Source organism: Notamacropus eugenii, chromosome 5 (genome assembly GCF_028372415.1).
Source record: "Notamacropus eugenii isolate mMacEug1 chromosome 5, mMacEug1.pri_v2, whole genome shotgun sequence".
NCBI lineage: Eukaryota > Metazoa > Chordata > Mammalia > Diprotodontia > Macropodidae > Notamacropus > Notamacropus eugenii.
In genome coordinates this window covers 425,465,425-425,482,717 of record NC_092876.1, presented here as the reverse complement: position 1 = coordinate 425,482,717, position 17,293 = coordinate 425,465,425, and the positions used below count along the sequence as shown (strand labels likewise).

Genomic DNA, 17,293 nt, shown 5'->3' with positions numbered 1-17,293 from the left:
AAACTATCCATTTCATCATTCTTTATAGCATAATAATGTTCCATCACATTCATATACCATAAACTTATTCAGTCATTCCCCAATTGATAGATTCCCTCTGATTTTCCAATTCTTTGCCACCACAAAAAAAGAGCTACTCTAAATATTTTTGTACATAGAGGACTGGTGGAGAGTTTAAATCTTAAAACCAGGCAAAGAGTATAACAAAAATTTGGGCACTGTTTATTTGTAGCCACACAGTTAATTATAGGATGTAAATTCCTTTAGGTTAAATTGTTCCTTTTTTTTTTTATTGGTCTTTGGGTCTTTGTATCCCCAGCTTCTACCCCAGTGCCTTGCTCTTAGCAGGTGCTTAATACGTATTTGTTGAATTGAACTGAGGTATAGATTAGTCTCTTTGACACTTTGTGTCTTTGAATTTCACTTTGAATCACAAACCTAATTCTTGCAACAATCTGATTGTCCAAAGAACTTAATTGATCATGTTACATGTGTTAGGTGATTTTGAATTACACATAGACTTGTGTTTCGTTGCTTTTAGTAGGAATGTAATTCCTTAAGACTACTGTCAGCTTCTTCTTTATGGATATCTTAAATGTATGTAGTGTTTAAAACAGTGTTGTTGTCTTCATGGATAAATGCTGGAAAAGACAATATTGAAGTAAGAAACTTTCAAGAAAGAGAGAGACGTGTTCCTAAGATTTTTGTAAGCTTGAAAAACACTTTCTGTTGATAAAAAATATTTTGGAGACTTTGTATTTATTTCTGAGATTAATTCTTAATTGGTAATGGCTCTAGTATCTAAATTTTAACTTTCCTCTGCCTTCTAATCTAAAGGCAGCTGGTGGTATAATGGGCCTGGAGTAGGGATGTCCTGGGTTCAAATGAGACCTCAGACACTTATTAACGGTGTAATCCTTGGCAAGTTATTTAACCTGTTTGCCTCAGTTTCCTCAACTGTTAAAAGGGGTTGTTAATGACAGCACCTCCCTTGCTGGGTTGTTGTGAAAATCAAATGAGATAATTTGTAAAGTGCTTTGCCTAGTGCCTAGCATATAGTAGGTATTATTTAAATCTTTTTCCCTTTTCCCATTCTGTCTTATCACTCTGCCATATAATTAATGATATATAAAAATAAAGACATGAATGCATTAAGACTTCACTAAGTTGAATGCTTTTGTAAAGTAAATAACCCGCAAGTTAAATAATTACTTGATAATTTCTTTTGATAAGTTTAAATGTTTATATGTCATTATTTCTTAAAATGGTGGTACACCTGTAACAAGATAGCTTGACCTGAAATATTTTTACGTATTAGAAGAATTCTGTCACATATATTCATTTTCCCAAGATGAGATGAGTTCATAATAGCCTTCAGTTTTTAGTGCAGTCTGAAGAGAAGCAGCCATAAAATATGTATTTGTATTTCCATTTTATTTCAGCTCGCATTTATTGGTTTGACGAGTCTACCTTTTTGATGTTGTCATGTGTAATAAAACTTTCAGCTGAGGTAAAACCAAAAAGAAAATGATACTAGAAAGCAAATTGGATATGAAAAAAATTATGAATCCAAAGTTCATAGAATTTTGGTATCTCTTGAGGACCTATTAGGTTAAGTGGGCCCAAGCTCAGTGTAGCTAGTAACTGGTAAATCAGGGACTTGAATCCCAACCCACTGGCTTTCCCCCGCTATAGCAAACTGCTCTCATCATGGATTTTTTTTTTTTTTAAGCTGAAACCTACATCATCTTTAATTTTTGATTATCGTCATTATTAACATAAATTGAAATTACAGCCAACTAAAATCTCCATTTCTTTTTTTGTTATAGATGGCTATATAGCCAGCTATATAGTCCACACATTTGTGGTTTTAATCAATTTTTATTTTTTTTTAAATTAAATTTATTTATTTAACTTTTAACATTCATTTTCACAAAATTTTGGGTTACAAATTTTCTCCCCTTTTATCCCCTCCCCGCCCCAAACACCAAGCATTCTGATTGCCCCTATGACCAATCTGCTCTCTCTTCTATCATCCCTCTCTGCCTTTGTCTCCGTCTTCTCTTTTGGCCTGTAGGGCCAGATAGCTTTCTATACCCTTTTACCTGTATTTCTTATTTCCTAGTGGCAAGAACATTACTCGACAGTTGATCCTAACACTTTGAGTTCCACCTTCTTTACCTCCCTCCCTCTCCACCCCTTCCCTTTGGAAAGCAAGCAATTCAATATAGGCCAAATCTGTGTAGTTTTGCAAATGACTTCCATAATAGTTGTGTTGTATAGGACTAACTATATTTCCCTCCATCCTATCCTGTCCCCCATTACTTCTATTCTCTTTTAATCCTATCCCTCCCCATGAGTGTCAACCTCGAATTGCACTCTCCTCCCCATGCCCTCCCTTCTATCATCCCCCCCACCCTGCTTGTCCCCTTATCCCCCACTTTCCTGTATTGTGAGATAGGTTTTCCTACCAAAATGAGTGTGCATTTTATTCTTTCCTTTAGTGGAATGTGATGAGAGTAGACTTCATGTTTTTCTCTCACCTCCCCTCTTTATCCCTCCACTAATGAGTCTTTTGCTTGCCTCTTTTATGAGAGATAATTTGCCCCATTCAATTTCTCCCTTTCTCCTCCCCATATATTTCTCTCTCACTGCTTGATTTCATTTTTTTTCTTAAGATATGATCCCATCCTCTTCAATTCACTCTGTGCACTCTGTCTCTATGTATGTGTGTGTGTGTGTGTAATCCCACCCAGTACCCAGATACTGAATAGTTTCAAGAGTTACAAATATTGTCTTTCCATGTAGGAATGTAAACAGTTCAGCTTTAGTAAGTCCCTTATGACTTCTCTTTGCTGTTCACCTTTTCATGGTTCTCTTCATTCTTGTGTTTGAAAGTCAAATTTTCTTTTCAGCTCTGGTCTTTTCATCAAGAAAATTTGAAAATCCTCTATTTCATTGAAAGACCAATTTTTCCCCTGAAGTATTATACTCAGTTTTGCTGGGTAGGTGATTCTTGGTTTTAGTCCTAGTTCCTTTGACTTCTGGAATATCCTATTCCATGCCCTTCGATCCCTTAATGTAGAGGCTGCTAGATCTTGTGTTATCCTGATTGTATTTCCACAATACTTGAATTGTTTCTTTTTAGCTGCTTGCAATATTTTCTCCTTGACCTGGGAGTTCTGGAATTTGGCCACAATGTTCCTAGGGGTTTCTCTTTTTGCATCTCTTTCAGGCGATGTTCTGTGGATTCCTTGAATATTTATTTTGCCCTCTGGTTCTAGAATCTCAGGGCAGTTTTCCTTGATAATTTCATGGAAGATGATGTCTAGGCTCTTCTTTTGATCATGGCTTTCAGGTAGTCCCATAATTTTTAAATTGTCTCTCCTGGATCTATTTTCCAGGTCAGTTGTTTTTCCAATGAGATATTTCACATTATCTTCCATTTTTCCATTCTTCTCTCTTTGTTCTGTGATATCTTGCTTTCTCATAAAGTCATTAGCCTCCATCTGTGCCATTTTAATTTTGAAAGAACTATTTTCTTCAGTGAGCTTTTGAATTTCCTTTTCCATTTGGCTAATTCTGCTTTTGAAAGCATTCTTCTCCTCATTGGCTTTTTGAACCTCTTTTGCCAATTGAGTTAGGCTAGTTTTCAAGGTGTTAATTTCTTCAGCATTTTTTTGGGTCTCCTTTAGCAGGGAGCTGATCTGCTTTTCATGCTTTTCTTTCATCTCTCTCATTTCTCTTCCCAGTTTTTCCTCCACCTCTCTAACTTGATTTTCAAAATTCTTTTTGAGCTCCTCCATGGCCTGAGCCCATTGGGTGGGCTGGGACACAGAAGCCTTGATTTCTGTGTCTTTGCCTGATGGTAAGCATTGTTCTTCCTCATCAGAAAGGAAGGGAGGAAATGTCTGTTCTCCAAGAAAGTAACCTTCTATTGTCTTATTTCTTTTCCCTTTTCTGGGCATTTTCCCAGCCAGTGATTTGACCTCTGAATATTCTCCTCACACCCACCTCGCCTCCTGGTCCTCCCAGCCAGCGTTTGGGGTCTGAGATTCAAATGCTGCTTCCAGCCTTAGGGCTTTTGGCGGGGGCAGGGCTGCTATTCAGTGTGAGATTAAGTTCAGGTGGTCAGGTCGGGGCAGGGCCACCTCTCAGGCTCAGTTCCCTCAGGGGGTTTATGCACAGACCTTCCACAATGGATTCAGGCTCCCACCCGCTTGGGGAGCCCCTGTCTGCAGCCGCCTCTCAGCTTCTACCTCCCGGGGGGGCCTGAATTATGGGGGCACCCCACTCTCCTCTCGACCCGCCAAAGAGACTCTCTCACCGACCCCCGTCACCTGTGGGTGGAGGGACTTGTGCGGCCGCTGGAGATCCCGTCCCTGAAGCCTGCTCAGATCTGTACCTCTCGGTGCCGTGGCCTTGGCAGGTCTGGGCTGGGCTCCGCGTCTGCAGCGCGATGGACCTTTTGTGAGAGGTTTGCAGGTCCCTCTGTGGGTGGAGGGACCTGCGTGGCCACTGGAGATCCCGTCCCTGAAGCCCGCTCGGATCTTTTCCTCTTGGTGCCGCGGCCGTGGCAGGGCTGCACTCAGCTCCCAGTCCCGGCGCCCAGTCCGCAGCGCGAAGGACCCCCCGCGAGAGGTTTCTCATCATGGATTTTAAACCTTGAGAATTTTAAAGCTCTCATGCTGTGGAATGTAAAACTTTATATTAAGAAAAAAGAAAGTACGTAAATACTTAAGTACTCATAAGTACATCCCTCTCTCTTTCATCCAGTACCTTTTAAAGGTAAGGTAGGTCAAACTTATCTCAGAGTTTTAACTTTTAAAGGTATTGGACAGTGGGATTTCAGATAGTATCACTAAAAGTAACTCAATACAAGTTTAAAGAAGCTAGGTTATGACTTACTTTCCTAACATTTTATCCCATTCAAATCATCTCATGGATTGATGTTTTTGTCAAGCCACATATCATTATATCATATCACATTGTATTATCTCATTTTAAAACTCCTGTAATTCATAAAGGTAGTGCCAAGTTTAAACATTCTTTCTCAATGTTGCTTTTCATCTGTAATGCAGAATTTTGATAACCAAACATAGGACTGACTTTAAGGAGCAGGCATATTCCTTTTCCCCTCTCCATCTTTGCTCTATGTTCCCATTCCCTCTTTAGGAACTTGGTCCAGATGCTTCTCCATCCAGAACTTACCTTCCCAGTACTGAAAGCTACATGCTTTCCCCAGTAGCCTAGGGCTTCTACTATGACATAGGACCAACAGCTACCGTGCCATGTTAAATCTTTATTTCCCTTCTCTCCTTGCATGCCCTACATCCCTTCGTTGATATTATCACTGCTATGTACTTTCCTCTTCCCAATGCCTAGTTTAAATTTATCTGTCTTCTGTCTTATCCTGCTAGGGCCAGATTCTATATATCTTACAAGGCAACCTACCTTTTTTTTAAATAGGCATCAGCAGAAAACCATGTGGCTACAAGTCATGATATAACACAGTCACAATTAAAATTAAAAGCTAAATTATTAAAAATGGAAGTTGTGGGTCACCCAGAGAGTGATGAAGAAAGTGCATATTGAAGGGCATCATTAGGCCAGTGATGAATGCTTATTTCTTCAAAGGAGAAATATCGCAAAACAATAGTGTCAAACTGAAATAGAGCCATTAAACTGTACTTAAGAATCCCTATGGGCTTCATATTGACACAAAAACCCTACCTATTTTATTAGATTTTTGTTTTGTTAAATATTTCCCAATTATATTTTAATCTGGTTTGGGCTACACTCATGGGTGTTGTGGGCCACCTGCCATCCAAGGACCATGTGTTTGATACCTCTAGTATAAAGGATGCCATCAGAGAAGAATATGAGTTGAAATTGAGATTGGCCAGTCATGTAGCAAGAGTGAGGGAAATGTTGCTGGAGATCAAAGACAGAAAGAAAGATCCCATAGACACCAAGATATTTATAGCGGTGTTTTGTGGTAGTGACAAAGAACTGGGAAAAAAATGTAGGTTTTGCCCATCATTTTGAGAATGGCTAAATTGTGATACATGAATGTACTTACATACTACTGTGCCATAGGAAATGATCGATTTGAAGAATTCACAAAAGCATGGGAAAACGTATATGAACTGATGTTATGATATGAATGAAGTTAGTCCCAAACAGGAAAACCATATGCATGACTGCTATAAAAATGTAAATAGCTAGAGCCCCAAAATGAAACAGAAAGCCACATATAATAATGACCAGGCATGATTCTGAAGAAGAGAAAATATATCTCTCTCCCTCCTTTGCAGGTGGTGGGGTGGTGTATAGGTGTGGAGTCTATACTGTAGAAGACTGAATATATATGGTACAGACTCAGATAATATTTGGGATATTTTTGCTGAGCTGCTTCCTTCCCCCCCATTTCTGTAACAAAATGGGGGCTTTCTGTGTAGGTTAGGTGGGAGAGTAGCATCTGGAAGTGAAAGTGATAGCTAAAAAAAAGAATAAAATTTAAACAAGTGATACTTTTATGGTCAGAAATCACTGGAGGTCAGCTGGTCCCACTGGCATCCTCCCAGGCTTCTAACATGGTGGGTGAATCCCCTGTGCATGGATTTTTGGAAGGACAGAAATCCGAGCCAAAAAGGCTAAGAAGGTACTGGTGGATTGCCATCTCTCCTGTTGGAAGTAATGCCTACAAATGGCAAAAATCACAGATCTATCAAGATATTGATGTAGGAAAGAGTTCAGAAAGTTCCTTTAGTCTCATCCGAGTTAACATTAGCCTCCTAGAGAAAGTTCCCCTGCCTTTTGTTATCTAACACAAAGGAGGGTCCCTGTAGGGATAGGAGTCTCCAGACATGAAGGAAGGTATGAGCCATGGCCTGGACAGTAAGGGTAAAATGTTGGGGGAAATTTCACACTTTGCAGTCTTCATAAATTATACTCTCTTGGTGGCTACTTACTCTGCCTGGTTAGATATTCTAAGAGGTTAACTTGGGAATACATATTTGCATCTTGTTTTATAGGGTTGAGTGCAGTCGTTTGCTTTGCAAATGACCCAGGTAAAGAAGCAGGGTAAAGGAGTACAAAGGGTACAGAACATGGAGTTAGGAGACCTGACTCTCCCATGTACTCACAATGTGACCCTGTCCAAGTTACTTATCCTCCTCTCTCAGTCTCTATTTCATGAAATATAAAATGCGGTAATAATACCTACACTTCCTACTTCTTGGAGTTTTTGTGAGGAAAGCAAATCAATTTTTCTCTTATTTGTTTTTGTTATTATTACTTTTAGTGGTTGTTTCCATTAGTAAAACTAAGGCATTTGAAATAGATTGAATCAGAGGTTTGATCCTTATTTACATTTTGAACACTTCAATGACTTGGCAAACACTTAATTGTCAGGAGCTTATCGAGAAAATTCCTACTCAAGCTCTTAAGGCTGGGAAATAGATTTAAACTGTTGATCATCAAAATGTAGATTTCTCTTTTTCATTTTTGAAGCTGGAGCTGGTTTTGTCTTGAGTGGCTGATGACAGCACACCTCTTTAGTTAGGAAGAATTTTGAGGGAAAGTTATGAAAACAACTGATCACATATTTATAAAAAGTAGGGTAAGTGGTTATTCCAAAAATATAGTACAACATGGAGGATGTGAAAAGAAAAGAGAAGCCAGTGCAGTCAAGAAAAGGTGCACTCAGCAGGATGAAAAGGATGGAAATGATTTTTGAAGGGCCCTATGGAGTACTTTCAAGGCCATTGGTTTGTTTCTGCAAAAGGAATGGTGGTTTTCCTTCTTTTATTCACAGAAATTATTTAACTTATCCTACCTTTAAGTTGTTCAATTGACATACTTTCTTTTAATACTTTTATGGAATTAGTTTTTTTCCCAACAAATAGCAAATAATATTAGGAGTTGGATAATTTTTTGAAAGTAAAACTTGTTAAGATGTACCAAAAGCTCATAATTTTCAAAGTTAATTGTTTTTCAAGCCTGATTTGTTCTCATATAATCAACCAGTCAATGAACATTTCTTAAAAGAACCCTTTAGGTGTCAGGCATCATGATAAGCGAGAGGTGTACAGATACAAAAATGGAAACTCCCTCCTCAAAGAGAGCTTACGTTATAACAGGAGAGACAGCAAGTACATATATAAGTATATAACACACAAATGTAAAGGGAATAAATACAAATAAATAAAAGCAGTTATATGCAAAATAATATATATCTTGAAAGAAGAGAGGAGTTCTTTGGATCAGAGATGAAGATAGAGTGCCCTTCAGGCACAGAAATGGTCATTGCTGAGGTGTAGAGGTGGCTGATGGAGAAGCTGAGACGTCAGTAGAAGGAGGAATAAGGTATAATGAAGTTGGAAAGATTGTTTGGGGCCAGGTTGTGAAGAGAGATTTAAAAGACAAAGAGAGGAACTTACATTTTTGTCTAGAGGAAATGGGAAGCTGCTGGAATTTGCTGAATAGGGGGGTAGAGTGATCAGATATGCCCTTAAACAAAATCACTGATATCTGGAGGGAGGGGTGGGTGGTTTGATGGACTGGAGTGGAAAGAGACAGTGAAGTCAATTCAAAAGTGAATAAGAAGGGGTGTTGTGAAGGTAGAAATGGCAGGATTTGGCAACCAAGACACTAAGGTAATGAAAAGTTGAAGATGATGTCATGCTTACAAACATGGGAGATTGCAAGGATAGTGTTTCTTGACAGAAATAAGGAAGTTTTGAAGAGGGGCAGATTTGGAAGGGGAAGGGTGAGTTCTGTGTTGGACAGACATATGGAGTCTGAGATGCCCTTGGAACATCCAGTGTGACAGTATGAAACAGGCAATTGGTGATGCAGGACTGAAGCTCAGAGGAAGTTGGAAACGGATACACACACACACACACACACACACACATACACACATACACATACACATCTGGAAGACATCTTCCAGGTGATAGTTAAGTAATGATGATAATTAAGTCTGTGAGAGCTGAAAACGTTACCAGATGAGAGAGTATCAGGAGAAAGAAGAGAAGAGGGCCAAGTACAGAGCCTTGGGAAACATCATCTGTTGGGGAATGTGATACAGATGATGGTCCAACAAAGGTAGTAGGAGAAGCAGGAGAAAGTAATGTCACGAGAACCCAGAAACTAGAAAGTAAGGAAAGAAGAATTTATATACACTTTCTGTGTCCCAGGCACTGTGCTGTGTGGCTTTTATTATTGTCATTATAGACGTTTCATTTGATTTCACAATAGACCTGAGAGATAGGTGCTATTCTTATCCTCATTTTACAGTTGAGGAAACTGAGGCAAAAAGAAATAAGTAACTTGCACAGGTCATACAGTTAGAAAGTACCTGAGGCCAGATTTCAGCTTGGGTCTTCCTCACTCCAAGATCAGCGTTCCACCTGCTGAACTACCATCTAGACTAGAGAGTCTCCAGAAAGAAAGGATGGTTAACAGTGTCAGGTGCAGATTAAGAAAAATGAGGACTGAGGAAAATATCATCAGATTGGCCTTTAAGAGCTAATTGGGAATTTTAGAGAGAGCAGTTTCAGTTGTAAGCTAGACTGGAGAGAGTTAAGAGACTGAGAGGAAAGAGGTGGAGGAAACAAAAAATATAGACAGTTTTTTTTCCCCTAGGAGTTTGGTTGAGAAAAGATAATAGCCAGATGAGATGGTAAGGTCTTCAGAATGTGTTTTTTTTAACAATGGGGGAGACTTGGGTATGGTTGAAGGCAGTATAGAAGGAGTCAGAAGCTAGGGAGAGGTTGAAGATTTCGGGAGGGGGTGGTGATGATTGAGGTTGCCATTTCCTGGTACATGCAGATAAGTTGTTTTTGGCGAGCAGGACCACTTATTGTCTGAGGTCAAGGGAAAAGAGAAGAGAAGGGATTTGGAGATGAAGAGAAGGGGATAAAGAGGAGTTCATATAGAGTGGTCTTAATTTTCTCAGTTAAGCAGTTTTTTTAGCTGAGAGAACCAGGATAGGGAGATCAATGGAAGTGAAGAGGAAGTTTGTAATAAGTTCTCAGAGAGAATTAATTAAGAAAGAATAGAAAGAAGGAAATGAGTATAAGTACCAACTATACTCCTAGGACTGTGCTAAGTACTTGACGAATATTAGCTCATTTGGTGCTCGCATCACTGGGAGATAGGTTGCTTTTAAGATTCCCATTTTACAGTTGATGGAACTGAGGCAGAAGAAGTTAGGTGAGTTGCTCAGAGTCATACATTTAGTATCTTAAGCTAAATTTTTGAATTCAAGTCTCCTCGACGTCAGGTCTTATGCTCTATGTATGGGCTCTCTTTGTTCACCCTAGCTAAATAAAAAAGATCACCTTGCTACAATGAGATCCTTGTTGAGGATGGATGCCTCTAAGAATAGACTTTAAGAATTACAGCCTTCCCCTGTAGGAAACCTTGCATGCTAACAAAAGCTATAAATGACTCTTACCTTGTATAAATGCTGGTTCGTGTTTTTGGTCACTTTTAGGAACTAAGAGAAATACATAACAAGCAACAGCTCCAAAAACAAAAGAATTTAGAGGCGGAAAGGTTGAAACAGAAAGAAAAAGAGAGGAAAACAATAGAATTAGAAAAGCAAAAAGAGGAAACCCAAAGGTAAGTTTCTTCTGTTTATTGTGGGCAGTTGTGAAAGGGATTTAATGCATTCATTCTTTCTTACCCCGATCTCTCCAAATAGTTCCAGTATTGAAAAAAAAAGGAAGCCACCTGCTTTAGCTTCTGTGTGAATAAAAGTCTTTGCATGCCCAAGTTGCCCACATGCTTTGAATTGGTTCCCAGAACTCTCTAGTCCCATTGCTATGTCGATATTGGAATTATACAAGGAAATGAGAACGGTTGGTTTGCTCCTTTGCATGTGAAGAACCAAAATACGTTTCCAGTTCACAGCTTTTTAATAACAGTGACAATCAGGAGAGTCAAGACCAAATCAAAGTACTGTGATGGACTTCTCTTCAGTGTTTCTCCAGCAGAACTCACACAGTGTTTTTCTATCCCTTTTCTTTTTCTTCCTATAGCAAATATAGACTTGAGCTCAAAAAGAGAGAAATGGCCGCAGCTGCTTAGAGTACAAATTATATCCACCCACATATATACACACTTTTTGGCATGTTTATTTTTGTTTGAGTACACTGCACAGCTAAGCAAGAGAACTTATTATCCTTTTAAGTGTAGGGAAATCTCAATCAAGTTCGTTTTGAACCTCTGAACCAGAAAGAATGCTTAAGGAAAGGCAGCATGATGACTTGTCAAGGTGCAGTAGAAGGGATTAATCATTCAGCTAATATTTATTAAGCATGTATCAGACAATTTATTTAGCACTGGGTTCATGCACTGATCACCTCTACCATCCCTTCCAACTCTTCCGGATTTCAGCGAGGCACAGGAATGAGAAAAAAAAGGATTCAAATGTTTGGATTATCTGGTTAGTATAAAAAGCTGAAGATTGAAGAGGTTTCCATTGATGTCCCTGTGTTTCAAGAACATATATTTTTATTAATTCTTATTTTTTATTAATTTTTTTAACTCAATAAGACTGAAGTATGCCCTAAACTTATTATTTCCAAAACCAAACTTTCTTGCCTTCCAAATCACTTACTGACTTTTCAGTTTCTGGTAATGGTATGCACAACCATTTATCTCGTCAGCCGTATTTGAGTTCTTCCTTTCTTTATGTCTGGCCAACTGCCAACCATTATTAATTGTTAGAAGGGACTTTTGCTCTTTTGTGGATAAGCGATCATCTGCTATTTGTCCTGGTGAGATAATATATGTGAAGTACTTTGTAAACCTTTAAATGTTTCATAGGTATTATTATCATTAATATAACGCACTGAGCATGATTAGTGTGTCCTTGCTTTGGTGGTCGGTGCCATGAACTGGTGGAGGGAACATTTTTTACATGGTGCACAGTTGGGAGGAGAAGGTTCTACTTTCTTTGTTTTCATTTCTAATGAAGAGATGACTGTTTTACTCAAGACCAACCTCTTCTATGTGTAATTTTGATCCCATTTTCTCCCATTTTTTCCCAATTAACTGCCCCCAAATCATCTCCTTCTTCTATTCTTCACCCTTTCCTTGTCTTCTGGTTCCTTACCGCCTGCCTATAAAAATGCCTGGGTCTCCCCCATTTAAAAAAACAAAATAAAACAAAAACCCTTCATTAATGCTACCATCCTCTCCACCTATCATCTTATATCAGCCAAACTCCTTGAAAAAGATAACTCTCCAAAGTTACCCCATATCTCTTATTTTCCATATTTGATGGACTTTTCTCAATTCTCATCTTTTTATTTGTCTGCTTTAATGTCTGTTAGACGTAATTGAACACACTCTCTTCCTGTATATCACTGAGTTTTCATGACCTACTCAGTCTTAACTATCCTCTTACCTATTGGATTGATCCCTCTCAATCTTATTTGATATTACATCACCCATATCATGGCCCCTCATTGTAGGTGTTCATGAAGTTTCTGTCCTGGGTCATCTTCTATTTTCTCTGAATATTTTCTCACTCTATGACCTTATCAGCTCCTTTTGGTTTAATTATGATCTCCATGTAGGTAACTCATATGTGTATACATGCATATGTGTAAATATGTACATATGTGTATATTATGTCTATAACATTCACATTAATATACACACATACATGTATTCGGTACCATTCTTTCTCATGATACCTAGTCATTTATCTCCAACTACCTATTAGATATTTTGAACTGGATGTCTCAGTGGCATTTCAAACTGAACAAGTCCAGTGCTACATTTATTTTCTTTCCCTTCAAACTTCTCTATTCCTGTCAAGTGTCTTCTAGAAACCCAGGTGTGCAACCTTGGTACTTTTCTTAATTCTTAACTCTTCCTTACTGTTTTTGTCCAGTTCAGTTGCCGAATTTCATTTTTTCTCTCCCCCCACAATCTCTCTCTCTCTCTCTCTCTCTCTCTCTCTCTCTGTATTTCTCTGTCTCTCAAATCTGTTTACTTCTATCTGCTCACATGGCAACCATAGACCATCAACATCTTTCACCTAGATGATTACAATGGCCTCCTAATTGGCCTCTTTATCTCAGATCATCAACAAGGAGCCTTTATTAAGTGCCTACTACATGTCAGGCTTTATGCTAAGTGCTAGAGGATACAAAGAGACAAAAACAGTTCCTACTGTCAGGGAACTAACAATCTAATGGGAGAGACAACATGCAAACAACTGTATATAAAATGGATATATAAAGGGTTTATTAGAGGGAATGAACTACCATTAGGGAATTAAGGAAAGAATTCTTGAAGAAGATGAGACATTTGAAGGAAGCTAAGGAAACCAGGAAACTGAGACAAGGAGGGAGAGAATTTCAGGAGGATAGCCAATGAAAGTTCATGGAATTGGGAAATAGTGTCTTTTTGAAGAATAACAAGGAGGTCAATGTCACTGGATCATGGAATAGATGTAAGAGAGTAAGTTATAAGAAGAGTGGAAAAGTAGGAAGGAGTCAGATTGTGAAAGGCTTTAAAAACCAGAGTATTTTATATTTGATCCTAAGGGTGATATGGTGCCACTGGGTTTATTGAAAGAGGGAGCAAGTATAACATGGGCAGTTCTATGTTTTTAGGAAGATCAGTTCAATAGCTGAATGGAAGATGAACTGAAGCAGAGACAGACTCAAGTCAAGGAGACTGAACAGATCAAGATGATTGTAATAATACTGATGTGAGGTGATGCCCCATGATGGTGGCAGATTCAGAAGAAAGAACAGGCACATATGAGAGATGTTTCGAAGGTATAATTAACAAGACTTGGCGACTAATTGGATGTAAAGAGTAGAAGATGACATCCACATTGTGAATCTGGGTGACTAGGAGGATATAGATGTTCTCAGCAGAAATGGGGAAATTAGGAAGAGGGGAAAGTTTGGTGGGAACTATAATGAGTTCATTTGGGGATATGTTAATTTTAAGATGTCTCAAGGACATCCAGATGTCCAATAAGCAGCTGGAGATGTGAATCTGAAGATTGGATTGGATAAATATATCTGAGAATCATCAGCAGAGATGATTATTGAATCTGTGGGAACTGATGAGATCATCAAGCAAAATAATGAGAGAGAGAGAGAGAGAGAGAGAGAGAGAGAGAGAAGAGAAGAAGACCCAGGATAGTGGTTTAAGGAATATTTGGGGTTTGCAAAAATGACCTGGATTAAGATAAAACAAAAGGAGTTGAGAAGAAATGATCAGACAGGTAAGAGAACCATAAGAGAGCCACGTCATCAAAACCTAGAGGTAAGAGTATTAAGGAGAAGAAGGTGATCAACGTTGTCAGACATTACAAAGACATCCAAAAGAAAGAAACCTGAGTAAGATCATTGGTAATTTTAGAGAGTAGTTTCAGTTGAAGGATGAAGTCAGAATTTAGATTGCAGAGACTTAGGAAGACCCAGAGGAAAAGAAGTGGGGGCACCAATTAGAGATAGCTTTCTTTTGGAAATTCATCCCAAAAAAGGAGAAATATAGGTTGGGTGAATCAAGTGAGGGTTTTTTGAAGATGAGGGAAACATGGGTGTGTACATAGACCCCAGGGGAGCAGTCATTAGACACATAGTAGGGATGATAGAGAAGGCAGTCTGTTGGAGGGGATGAATGGAATAAGATCATATGTGTGTAGAGGGGCTTGCCTTGACAAGGAGAAAGACTAACTCTTCATGTGAGATGGAAGTGAAGGAGGAAGGAGGAAATGTTGGTAGAAGGCATCTGCGTGATACAAAGTGAGGAGGAGGTGAAAAGAGGGACATCCTGGTGAATGCCTTAGGTTTGTTTTATTGACATTTGAGGAAAACAGGAAGACTGTGTGTTAGGATGTTAATATAGTGAGGAAGGAAGAGTTTCCTTACAGTATCTGGATGACTTTAGAAGGTATATAGATAACAGCTACCAGAGTATTGATTGGGTGATAAATATGTATTGAATGAACTTTAAAAGAGGAGAGCTAAATGAGTGATGAGAGGAGGGAGATGAGGTTGCCTTTGTGAGGGACAAAGAGCATTCCAGTTCCCCCAACATGACCAATGAATTAGGAATTCCAATCCATCTTCTGCTTTGCTTCCCAAATAATTTTCATAAAGTGCAGTTTGGGCCATATAAACATATCTGTTTCTCAAGAAACTCATGACTGCCTCTTGCCTTTAGGATAAAATATAAACTCTACTGTTTGGTTTTAAAGTCACTTCATAAGCTGGCCCCATCCTGCCTTTTGAATTGAGAATACTCCTTTTCCCATAGTTTGCAATCCAGTCAAACTAGCCTTCTCTCTGTGCTTCACACACACAACACTCAACACTCAATCTCCTGTCCCTAGTCTTTGCACCAGGTGTCCTGAATGCCTGGAATGCCCTCCCTCCTCACCTCTGTTAGAATTCCTTGTTTCATTCAAAGCGCAACTCAAGTGCCACCTTCTATGTGGAGTGAATCTTGATTCCTCTCAGCTCCTAGTGCCTTCCACACCCCCCCAAAAATTCCTTTTGTATTTATACATGTCGGTTATTACAGATGTTGTTTCCCCTGAGAGACTGTCATCTCTTTGAGAGCAGCTGTTTAATTTTTGTCATTTTGTTCCCTGAGCTTGGCACAGAGAAAGCACTTAATTAACCTCTTGATTAATTAATGGAACAATCTGGTTGATTGATCTATTGTCTAATCCTTCATTTTTCTTTATCTTACAAATGAAGTTCTACACTTAAAAAGTGGTTACACTTAACTTAAAACTATATTTTATTTTTTAAAAGTATTATTGAGTTCTTTAATTCCATTTACATACTGTAGTTAGTATAGAAAAGGTTAGGCTTTCTCATCGACAGGTTATATTCGAAGTGAGGTTGGCAAAGGAAACGTGCATAAAGACCATGATATGTATTATTACAAGACCATATGTTGAACATCATGTTCATTATTTACTAAATTCCAGTGGGGGCAATTAAAATAAATTATGTAATAGACCGGAAATTATCCCATTTTGTAAGTTAATACTACAATTTAAATTTGCCACCCTCCTCTCTTTCCCCTTTCCTCGTCTCCAAAATTTAATGTTTTAAGCTTACTTTTCAAATATATTTGGAATGATTCTATTGTATTTTGGTTCTCCTTATGGTAAATTTTTCCGCAATTCAAGTATGGAAAATGCTGACAAAGAAGCTATAGTGGAACTCTAGAGTATGTATAATCATTTAGGGAGTACGTTATAGAATTGTTTTCCTTGTACTGCACACATATGGTAGTTTCCTTACACAGTAAGAAATTTATGATGTGGGAGAAAAATAACTTCAAATCTTTCTTCCTGTAAGTTTCCGTAACTATCTTGGTTTTTTGCTCCCAAAGTTAGCTAAGTGAGCATATTTTTTATAGGTAAGTCAGTTAGAAAAATAAAATTCTAAATCAAATTCAGTAAAACTACTTGTTAACAGCATCTGGTTACAAACTGGTAGTTTTCAAAATAATCATCTTGGTGATTTGGCATTTATGTTCAGACTGGAGAGTGTGTGTGTGTGTGTGTGTGTGTGTGTGTGTGTGTGTGTGTGTGTGTGTGTATACGTGTGTATGTAGATACAGCTCAAGACTGCTGAAGACATGTATTTGCCTGAGGGAACAATTCAGTTGTCTGATCATTGTCTTGTTAAAGCAAAATTATGTTCATAATTATATTTGTAATAAAAACATCCTGTAGTTACAAAAATTAAAAAAATTAGGTACAAAAATTTGCATACAATTTTTACAATTAAATACCACATTGTGAAATAGATTTTTCTCTTAATCATTAGAATCCCTCTCTGGGTTAGTTGGTTTGTTCTTATTTTCAAAAAAAATAAAGAAATTGGATAAATTCTCTAATTATCAGGTGCTCCAAAGGAACATAAAACAATGACGATGGAAATATAATCCAGAGCCTTGTATCAAAAAATATCTTATTATTGAACATCCTATTGGTCAAGCTCTCTTTTGAAAAGAAGTATCAATAATGATAATAAATATAATTGGTATTATATTTTAAAGTTATACTCTATTCTAGTAGGATGTGAAATTGTTTTTCTATTTCACATCCTGCTAGAATAGAGTATAACCCTTTACGTTATCTCATTTGATCTATGAGGTAGATACTATTGGCATGATTCCATTTTCTAGAGGAAGAAATTAAGACTCAAAGAAATTAAGATAATTTTTTGCTCATTTTAAGTATCAGAGGTAGTATTGGAACTGAGTTCTCTCCACTAAA

General features: G+C 38.1%; 1 protein-coding gene across 17 annotated transcripts in view; it reads left to right on the top strand.

Moving 5' to 3' along the window:
• ITSN1 (intersectin 1) overlaps window positions 1-17,293 on the top strand; it is a 279,156-nt gene that overhangs the window by 141,927 nt on the left and 119,936 nt on the right. For all 17 annotated transcript variants that reach the window (XR_011968537.1, XM_072616851.1, XM_072616849.1 and 14 more), the window contains one exon: window positions 10,508-10,635. Coding sequence is in view for 16 of the 17 variants with exons in the window: in XM_072616851.1 (XP_072472952.1) it covers window positions 10,508-10,635 (128 nt within the window). In the remaining variant the exon portion in view is untranslated. The remainder of the gene's footprint in view (window positions 1-10,507; window positions 10,636-17,293) is intronic.